General features: G+C 40.7%; 1 protein-coding gene across 2 annotated transcripts; it reads left to right on the top strand.

Annotated features, from left to right (window-relative positions):
• The first annotated feature begins 94 nt into the window (after positions 1–94).
• alg2 (ALG2 alpha-1,3/1,6-mannosyltransferase) lies at positions 95–4,315 on the top strand. Of its 2 annotated transcripts, none has more exons than XM_088929210.1 (3): positions 95–233; positions 1,698–1,972; positions 2,993–4,315. In XM_088929210.1, the coding sequence occupies exons 2-3, from the start codon at positions 1,904–1,906 to the stop codon at positions 3,890–3,892; spliced, it is 969 nt and encodes a 322-aa protein (XP_088785336.1). In that variant the 5' UTR covers positions 95–233; positions 1,698–1,903; the 3' UTR covers positions 3,893–4,315. The 2 variants fall into 2 exon arrangements, with proteins under 2 accessions (XP_088785336.1, XP_088785335.1); XM_088929209.1 differs by having other exon boundaries at positions 1,669–1,972.
• The last annotated feature ends 6,236 nt before the right edge of the window (positions 4,316–10,551 follow it).

Here is a 10,551-nt window from a genome sequence, read left to right as displayed (position 1 = left end):
ACCGTGATAAGTGAAACTGGAGCCGTTTTGGCTCTGACTATAACGTATCCTTTATATTATGTCTACAGAATACTTGAGCCAGAATGGTGTCTTAACATGCATAGTGTCCTATTGCTATTTCCAGTGAAGACTAGTAGTTGTACGAGGATGGTTAAGTGGGATTTGATGCCTTTTTAAAAGTAAATCTCGTTTGTTTCAATTTAATTCATAGGGATTAAACTGTGAAATAAAAGGTAAGATTCCTTAAATTATTTAACAAAATACAAAAGGATATGCATTTATTTTTTATTTCTGTTATTAACGGAGAATTTTTAAATGCATCAGATTAGTTTGGGATAATTGTGACTATGAAGTGCAATTTCAGGGTGTAGTGAGTGACAGTTACCCGTCCTTTATTGTTTTGTTTTTCACGTATCAGATACTTGGATTGATTTTCCAATATTTATTGAATAATTGTTTAGAAAGACAATGAACTTTAAAACGTGTACTGTATAGTACAGCGTACCTATGTTTATAAAGTTAAGTCACAGCAATAAATGATCTAAATAAAAGTTACTGTGTTCCAATTAAATTATTTTATGTTTATCGTTGCAAATAATTGTACTGTGAAAAATGTGCCATTGAGTCATGATATTTCAGTTGGTTCCAATAGGAATTAGTATAATATTAAATGGTTTGAAATGTTCACCATTGAAATTCCACTGCTAACCTGATTACCTAATGATCTAGAATGTAAACGTTCTTTGATGTGATGCTTAAATACACTGGCCTCCACTGGCTTTCAAAATGTATTAGTCCCAGCTTGGAAACTAGGTCCAAGACTTTTAGACCCAAATAGAAACTAAGAGGGAGCACATTTGTAAGTGAATTTCTCCATAAATAACTCTTTGTACGAAGAGATGTGTGGAACACACTGTCCAACCATGTTGTTGAAGCTGAAGCCCCTGCTGTTTCTCAAGAATCAGCTGGATAAGACCCTTGTATCATCGTCTTCCTGACAATCAAATGATTGTCCTCTCATTTGTAACCTTTTGAATAAAAGGTTCCAACCAAAAGGCTAAGACCTTTTCTTATATTTTTATGGGTTGTGTTTAACCCCACTTTTGGTTACCAACAAGCTTGGTGGGTTGAACAGACTTCTCTCATCCTCAGCCTCTCATGTTTGTAAGACCATCTTCGTCCCCATTTGCACGTGGATAAAATTGCTTTTCTTCCTTGTGCAGTTTTTAACAGGCCAGCTGCCTGTATACGCTCACTGTATGAAAACCTCCCACATTCTCTTGCGCCCCTTGGCAGATGTTTAAACTCTGCAAAACGGTGCTTGAATAATCACACAGAGGTACTACATTCTGCATTTACTTTTGTCCTGATGCCTGAGCTCCATTCGTTGCTGCTCGACAGACGTCTTACAGTACGAATGAGTTAAAATCCAACGGTTCTTATCCTGCGGTGTTGTGTGACAGTGCAGTGTGATTGTATTGAATAAACCGCTGTCCACTATAAACACGTTTAGAATAGAAAGTAAAGCAATAAGATGTGACCCCCCTGGGAGAAAGGATTACTCTCTTTCATCTGTCCGCTGTTTTGACAGGAGAGTGTCGTGTGCGAGCGTCTCGGGGGCTTCGTGTTTTCACTGGAATGTTGTGGAATGTTGCTTTGCGCCTGCAGGATGGTGAACGTGGTGTTTCTCCACCCAGACCTGGGGATCGGGGGTGCGGAGCGGCTGGTGGTGGACGCTGCCCTTGCCCTGCGCTCCAGGGGATGTGGGGTGCAGCTGTGGACCGCCCACTACGACCCCCAGCACTGCTTCTCTGAGACCAGGGATCTGCCCGTGGTCTGTGTGGGGGACTGGCTGCCCACCAGCGTCTGTGGGTACTTCCACGCCCTCTGTGCCTACATCCGCATGATCTACGTGGCACTGTACCTCGTCTTCCTCAGTGGGGTGGAGTTTGATGTGGTGTTCTGTGACCAGGTGACTCTTTCACCTTCCCTTTCTTACCTTACTGCCTTACTACCTACTCCTTTCAATAAAATGTGTGCATATTCTTTAAGGTATACAGTTACATGCAAAAGTTCGGGCACCCCTGGCCAAATTATATATTTCGTTGATTTTCTAAGTGAAAAGAAGTTAACACAACCTCTGCAGCGAACAAACTTAAACTTGACATACTGTATTTCTGCCAGTTTTCATGCACAGTTACTATTTATTTGCTGAATGTTACAGATTGAAAAAAAAATAAAACGGTAAATGTGGCATGTGCAAAAGTTCCAGTTGATCCACTAGTGTTATTTTTTTGTAAGGTCTCGTTAGGCCTTAATCTAAGTCAGGGGATGACAATTCCAGAGCTTTATCAATTCTAGACTCGAAACCTAGTGACAAAATAGCAGTTGTTTCAGTCTACAAACTGGAAATTCAGTGAAGATCACTGTACCATATTAAAAAGAAATAGTGCTTATCCTGCAGTGTTCTGTGACAAAGTACCAAACTACTGTCCATTATAAACGCCTTCAAAAAAGAAAGTAAAACAATAGATTTCGATCCACATAGGACTAAATCTTATTGTTTATCAGGTCTATCAAAATAGACCTAACAAAATCTAAAATTCATGTGTGGCAGCAATTATGCCATACCTTCCATCTGGCATGATTAAAGTCTCCTAATTACTAGATGGTTGTGATAAAATCAGTAACATGCTGTAGCCTTTTTCTGAGATGCTACTTCTTGCACATAGATCAAAGTAATGTGTGTTATTGTTTCACTAAGTAAGGATTAGAGTAAGAATCTTTGTTTTCTACCCTGGAGAAGACGGTAGATGATATTGTGCGTTTACAGGTTATTCATGTTGTATCAGTATTGTTAATTGTTATTTCTATATGTAGTTAACATTTACTATTAGAAGCAGAGTTGATTGAGAAGTACCTCAGACCTTACTAGCTGCACACAGCAATGTCAATGGCCTGTGTGCCTGCTTTATGATTGTTTCCCTGCTAGGTATCGGCTTGCATCCCTGTGCTGCGACTGGCAAGGCGGCGGAAAAAGGTGCTGTTCTACTGCCACTTCCCCGACCAGCTCCTGACGCAACGCCGCTCCGCGCTGAAGTGGCTGTACCGCGCCCCCATCGACCGTCTGGAGGAGGTCACCACAGGCATGGCCGACTGCGTGCTGGTCAACAGCCGCTTCACCGCGGGGGTCTTCAGACGCACCTTCAGGAGCTTATCTGAGGTGCGCCCTGACATCCTCTACCCTTCTCTGAACTCGGTCCTCTTTGACGCAGAGCCCGAGGAGCTGGGACACCTGGTCCCGGACAGCAAGACCTGGGTGTTCCTGTCCATCAACCGTTATGAACGCAAGAAGAACCTCCCCCTGGCTCTGGAAGCTCTGAAGGAGCTGCAGGGCAGGCTGACCTCAGAGCAGGGGAGGCGGGTCCACCTGGTGATGGCTGGGGGCTATGATGAGAGGGTACAGGAGAACGTGGAACACTACGAGGAGCTGAAGGCCCTCTCCTCTCGCTTGGAGCTTTCAGGATGCGTCACCTTCCTGCGCTCCTTCTCCGACCAGCAGAAGATCTCGCTGCTCCACCACAGCACGTGCGTGCTGTACACGCCTAGCAACGAACACTTCGGCATCGTGCCTGTAGAGGCCATGTATATGCGCTGCCCTGTCATTGCTGTGAACTCAGGGGGGCCGCTGGAGTCCATCGCGCATGGGGAAACAGGCTTCCTGTGTGAGCCACAAGCGCAGAGCTTCGCTGATGCTATGGAGAAGTTCGTTAGGGATCCGAGACTCCGGCAGGAACTGGGTGAGGCTGGGAGACAGCGTGTCTTAAAGCAGTTTTCTTTGGAGGCCTTTGCAGATCAGCTTCATACATACATACTGAGACTTGTGGAATGAGGTCACCACTAGCAAGCAGTCCCCCTGGTTTAGCTATCAAGGTGTTCTACAGAACGCAGAATTCCAGAGGTCCTGGTGTGGCAGGATCATAGGCACCAGTTGTCTGCGGACATGAATTTTACTGTTAAATCTTTGCACAGGTTGAAGAGATAATGAAGCAATCATGACCACTGGGTAGGATCTGTACTGCGCTAAGAGCAATGCACTGTGTAACACTGTTGTGGATGTTTTAGAAATTTCACATCTGTTATCAAAAGGTAAAAATCGATATTTTTATTGTATTTCCTCATGATATGGAGTATATTTCCCCCAGAACATGTGCATGGAAGAACATGTGCATGTCCAAGAAGAGCTGACCCTCTCTTTTTCACAGAAGGGCCACTGATGCTTCTTTTGTAAATCCCACAATAAATTTTGAAGCAGATTTTCACATGTTGTTGTCAAGTTGTTCATTGCTCTTACTTCATCATTTTCCAGCGTTCAGGAGAGTAAGCAGTCCATTGAGACAGTGCTTTAAACTTTCATGCTAAAAGCGGCCTCAGCTCTCAGTTTCCCTTCAGTGCGTCTTGTCACTGACGCAGTGAGTTACTGCTGTTTCTGCTTGGTGAGGATTTACTACTTCAAATCTGTGTGGTAAACAGAATATTTCACATATGCATTCCCGTTTTCTTGGAGGAAAGTACTGTATGAATATACACGTACAGTTTCTTCTAAATGCCATGATCTGCATCATTTAACCTTCTTCATGCTTGTAGTGCAGCACAAATCAAAAGTCAACTGCTGATCATGTTTATGAAGCAGGCTAAGCCCTGTTAAAATAATAGCATACCACTGCACTGCAAGCAGACCAAGGAAATAGCCCCTACCTTGAAATTGTAGTATAAATGAATACTCTATTGTAACATCTGATTAATCAATAACTAAAAATAAATTATCATAACCCCTGTTTGTAAATGATTTTTATCCAGAGAATATACCTGAGAAGGTGGTATAGCTGGAGGCACGTTAATTCTTTGTTCTCTGGCACAGCTTTGGTGAAAAGAGTAATAATTCAGGCACACTTAAATATTTACTAACGATGAATATACACAGTACACTACACACAACATAAACACATGCAGTAACTCTATATACACATTTACAATAAAGTGTTCCAGAAGCCTAAAATCCCAACCACCCAGAAAAAAACCCAATACCTGTTACCAGGTATTCAGACTCTTATGCTTGCAAAGGCCAAAGATAAGAGATAAGCTACCTTCTAAACAAAACAGAATTCAACCTGAGGTTACACCTCTCTCTCTGTAAACTCGGATGCCACCAGATGAATGGGAACCCTATTATAAAAATGCACTCATTAGCCAGGAAAGGCCATTTTTAACTGAGGATTCTGTTCACAGGAAATCAGAGTTCCCTAAAAACGACAAAATACAGTAGCAAGCTCTCTTATTATGATTCAAATACTTTGCTTCAATCTTGCCTTCCTGGGTGATCTGGAACAAGGCATTCTTACCTTGGATATCTCTCTTGTGGTCTTGTCTGGCCTCTTTTCCCCCTGTCTTGTCCTACATTCTTATATGATGTTTGTATTGACTGCTGATTGCTCACAGCCAAGCTCACAGCCATCATGAACAACGCCTCTCATCTGCTTCATGGGACTGTTACTGGGCAGCGGAGCACTTTTAGCAACAGACTGCTCCAGCTACAGTGTTCAAGGGAACGTTTCCGCAGGTCTTTCCTCCCGGCGGCTGTCAGGGTGTATAACGCTGCCCTAGGCTAGGACTCTTAGCCCTTCGTTTGCTCGTCTATGGACAGCATGTTTGCTCCATTGTACTTTTTGGACAATCAGTCCGTATAAACCTATGCACATTTTGCATATATTTCATTGTTTTTACAGTGACTATGATCATCACATTTTGCACACACCTATGTATTTATTTTTTATTTATTTATTTTGTTGTCTTTTGTTTTATAACTATTCTAATGTCTGTTTTTGCTTGTCTTGGGCTGGACTGGTGTAACACATAAATTTCCCTACGGGATTAATAAAGTCTTATCTATCTTAATCATTTACCAAGAATTCAAATTAAGGTAAACCAAGATCAACTTTAAGGTCACTGAATCTGGACCCCCCCCCCTACATCACAGCAAACCTCCCCTTTGCTTTGAAGCTGGAGATGTTTACAGTGCCAGGTGTTACCCACTTTGTCTAGATACTTAGAGACGCTAGTCACCTACCATAGTCTGAAACAGCATCCTTTAAGAAAACTCAGTAAACTTTTGGGGGATTAATTTAATGATAATTAATATAATGCTAATAATTGCTTACATTTATATAGAGCTTTTCTGGACACTCCACTCAAAGCGCTTTACAGACCCACCTGGATGATGCACCAGTACACTCAACACACACCAGCTATCAGTGGGGAGGAGAACAGAGCGATGAAGCCAGTTCATAGATGGGCGTGATTAGGAGGCCATCTCCTAATAGTAAGGGCCAATGGGAAATTTGGCCAGAACGCCAGGGTTACACCCCTTTAAAACACTCAAGATTTGGGCAATCTTTATGGGGAGTTAAAAATCTACAGGCAAAAAAAAAGAGTAATAGCAACGTGTTCTTGTGTTGTGATCACTAAGATTACAGTTAAAGTGCGATGAAAATCGTGCTCACCTACTGGAAAGGCAAAGCTGTGTATATTGTGTGGCAGACGCTGAGCAGTGTTTCTCAGGGTATGGTTAACAAGGAAATTAATAGACAAATATTGGAGTCTTTATCAGTGCTCCAGTTCCCTTGCCATGGGTGATTTAAAGGGCTTGGCTGAGCGAGGATAATAAAGTGCCTCCTCGCACAGGACAGTCCCTCCAGGAGCCTGTGGTGCATTCACATTGGAGCTGGTTTCCCAGAGGGTGGATAGCAGCTCATAAAACTGGAAATAATTTGTGACTTGTGTGGATAATACATCCCTGGTCCAATCTGTTTATAGGCAGGAAAACTGGGCTGCTTCCTCTTAGCTCTCCCGCCTGCAATTATCTCCAGCTCCAATAAATTGCTATTGATTACAAGTGAGATGAATATTAGCCTAATACTGACATATAGTACTACTTAAAATCATGTCCTGGTAATGATTGTTAAAGTGTAAATAGTAGCCATTAAGCTATTACAGTTTTTCAGAATGGCCCTTCTATTATATCAGTTAATTGCTATTGAGCACCTCTAAATATATTAAACTGATTATTTATTCAGCATTATTTTTGCATTAGGTGAGCATGGTCTCTTGCACAATCAGAAAAAAAAAAGATGTGCAATCTTTCTTTTCGCAGGAGGTCTGCATTGTGCCTGCCTTTGATTTTCATTTAAAAGCTGCATGATACAAATATCGATTCGGGCCTTATCGGTATTTTTCACCCATTGACTGATTGGCGCACAGCTGGTAAGTTCTCATCATTTTTGAAGGCGTTAATTATCTTGAGAATGTTCGTTAATTAGCAAGCTGCTAAACGATCAAGGAGAGAACGGCATCTTGTTTGTGTCTCCTCTTATGCTGCAACCTTTACCCATGGGAGTAAACACAGGATTTTAATAACGATAAATTGTTTTTAGTGAGTCAGCCGTACATGAGCTGCGCTGATGGCGTTTAGGAGTCTGTGTGAGAAGCTGAAGAACAGTGAGTGAAAGAGCGGTCCTTGCATTTTGTGGGACCTTTCTGCACGAAACTGCGTTGTGTACCTGAGATTTGAAGTGGGACTTCTACAAATGCAATCGCCCAGTCCGAGCAAATTTTGTGCAATAATGCCTGGGTTCCTTTTTAAAGGAGTTTACAGAGGTTTCCTAAAACTGTGAATTGGAGTTGAAAAGTAGCAGTTCTTTCAGAAAATGAATTAAATATGTTTTCATTAAATATTTGACTTGCTCCTACCTTATGCATTCGGTTGTTAGAGGGTTATCTCTTATCGTTAGAATTCTACTCTTATTTCCCTTACTGTGTATCATTTGTTTTTAGCCACTACCCGGTACTTGTCTATCAGAATTCTTCTATAATAATTCCCGTTTCAGTGCACAGGGTCTCCGAGTTTCAGCGTAAGAATTTCCTTCCAGTTTTGTCGATCACTGGCAGTTGAATTCGTTTATTTCATTTCCTTTTACAATGGAATCCCAATTATACAGCAGACCATTTATTGGTGCGATGTAAGGAAAAACTGTAAGAAATTGACCAAGAAACTGTATGTAGGACATTGAGTTCCTCAATGCAACTAGTCTCCGTTCTTTCTAGGTGCTTTCGTTATAGATTAGTTATTTTATTGCAAAATCTCGCTTAACAGGACACAAAACATGAAATAACAATGCACTCGGCTGCAAAAGTCAAGCAATTTTAGATTTTTACATCACTTGATAAAACAAAGCGCTATATGGAAAGTAATATTATATCATGTTCACTTGATGAGTACAGATTGGGTACCCAAGAGGTCTTCTGCTGATGTAGTCAAAGAGTTAAAGGTTTTTAAAGAAAGTTTTATGTTGATTCAGTCTGACAGATTACCTTTAAACAAAGCAAATCTGCATTTGTATTCATAGCTTGGCTTTTAGTGGTTTGTTACACGGAATACGTTAACAAATTATGGATTTCAGATTTTACTGCTTCTATAAAATATTCAAATGTATTAGCATATATCTCGTAACACTTAACAAAGCTGTGTATTCACAGAAGGGAAAAAAACTGAGATGATTTACACCAGGGCCATAAAACAATCTCTGTGGGATTTTTTAATAAAGCAATCAATAATATCACATAGAAGTGTGTTATTACCAGATTGATGTCTTCAATAAAATATTATGTATTTATTGCTAGGAGGAGAAAAGAAACATTGTTTGATGCGTTCTGTAAAATTGATGTTGCAGTACAAAGCAGGAGGAAGTTTGGAATGCCAACGCAGAGAAGATGAATCCAATCTTAATTCATATTCTTTTTTAGAGCTGTGTTCCGCTCATATCTTGTTCAGTATTTTGTATACTGTGTATATATGGATTTGTATTGTATATATGGATTTGTATTGCTCACCAAATAATTTCTGTCAGAGTATCACTGACAAATTTGCATGACAGTCTGCTACGTTTTAACCAACTAGAGTGCTGCAAATACCTCAGCTGTTTTAAAAAATTGTAGTCAATCCAATGCTGAAAGCTTAAGTGGGAATTTGAGAGTGTATGTTCCCATTTGTGCTGTCATTCTGCTGTCTGTTATGGGTTGATTCTGCTATGTAATGGTATAATTTTTTTTAATGTGATGTTGAACTGTTTGTGTGTTTTTCATAAGTTTCTGTATGTGTATAACAGCTGCTGGGGTGCAAGACACATTTCTGAGAAATCAGACAATCGCATATTATCAAATTAATCATATTAAGAACCATCTGCAGGTGTTGGGATTGTAGGATTCCAGATTCATGTTTGGGGCAGTCCGATTATTGCACTAGATATCAAAACAGCAGTTTTGACAATCAGCAGTCAACTTGATATTCATTTTCATTTTTTGGTACAGTACAGCGCCGTTTTAAACTGTAATTGTTATTTTTGTGCAAATGCATAGACTGTCTATGTCTTAGCATTCACCCGTATCCTAAATGTTGGAAAATACCCTCCACCAGCTTCTCACCCATCTTCACCCCTCCCATAGTCCTCTCTATCACAATATACTGGATTAAATCAACTATCTCCTATGTGCCTTGATTTACTGTTCCAAACAAATGCATTCCTGAGGGAATAGCAATCTGAAGTGACCTTTCTAATTCCTCATTGACCTGTTCCCTAAAAAACAGGAACACGAATGAAAACACCACGCACATGCACTGCATGATCACTGGAGAGTCTTGCAGTTCCTTCACCCCTGTTTACTAAGAACAATAATTAAGGTAATTGGTGTGAAGAGCAAAAGCATAAAGGTCACTTGCTTACCTGTCTCCCCATTGACTGGTCGCCTGACAATAGGGACTTCATATTTCTGCACACCAGCTCTACAGTCCCCCAGCCCCACTGCAAATGCTATTAAGGTGAAGTGTAAAACTTTCACTTGTAATAAATAAGAACAAACTTGTAATATAATAATGGAAATTAACAAATATGAGTAAGAAGTGAAAGCAAGCAATATTTTGCATTGTCATTCTTCTTATGAACAGCATTAAAATAAACCACTGTGTTTAGCCAGTTCCATTGCTACCTCTTGACTGAAAAGTCTTTTTGCACATTTTTTACATGAGAAATGTGATACTTGTGATTATGGTGACTCCTGGTCTGAGGCTGCAGGACATCAGTGGAATGAGGTGTAAGCTAATTTGTATGTCTAGTCCCCTTGACCATGTTATACCAGGGCACCTTGGGATCTTAGACTTGTACAATAATAGTTTAGTGCAAGGGGTTTGTTTTCTTTTTTTCAGAGTTATATAATGCCTTTAATACGTACTGAGCTAATACGTTGGGACTAGATTTTAAATGTAATTTACAAGGCTTATTTATTTTTGTTTAGCAAATCCATCCAATTTCTAGCCACTTCTTTCAATTCATGGTCAAGGGGGATGCAGAGCTTATGCCAGCAATCAACAGGCACAAGCCAGATTCACCCCGGATGGGACTCGGGGCTAACGGACACAAACTCACACTCACGCCAGGGCCG

The sequence above is a fragment of the Atractosteus spatula genome, chromosome 12, assembly GCF_055471065.1.
Source record: "Atractosteus spatula isolate fAtrSpa1 chromosome 12, fAtrSpa1.hap1, whole genome shotgun sequence".
Lineage (NCBI taxonomy): Eukaryota > Metazoa > Chordata > Actinopteri > Semionotiformes > Lepisosteidae > Atractosteus > Atractosteus spatula.
This window is presented reverse-complemented; position numbering and strand designations above follow the sequence as displayed.

Bases quoted from the DNA above. Each gene is read 5' to 3' on its own strand.
- alg2 (XM_088929209.1), top strand. From the start codon at position 1,670: ATGGTGAACGTGGTGTTTCTCCACCCAGACCTGGGGATCGGGGGTGCG. The intron at 1,973-2,992 runs GTGACTCTTTCA...TTTCCCTGCTAG, and splicing joins ATGTGGTGTTCTGTGACCAG to GTATCGGCTTGCATCCCTGT.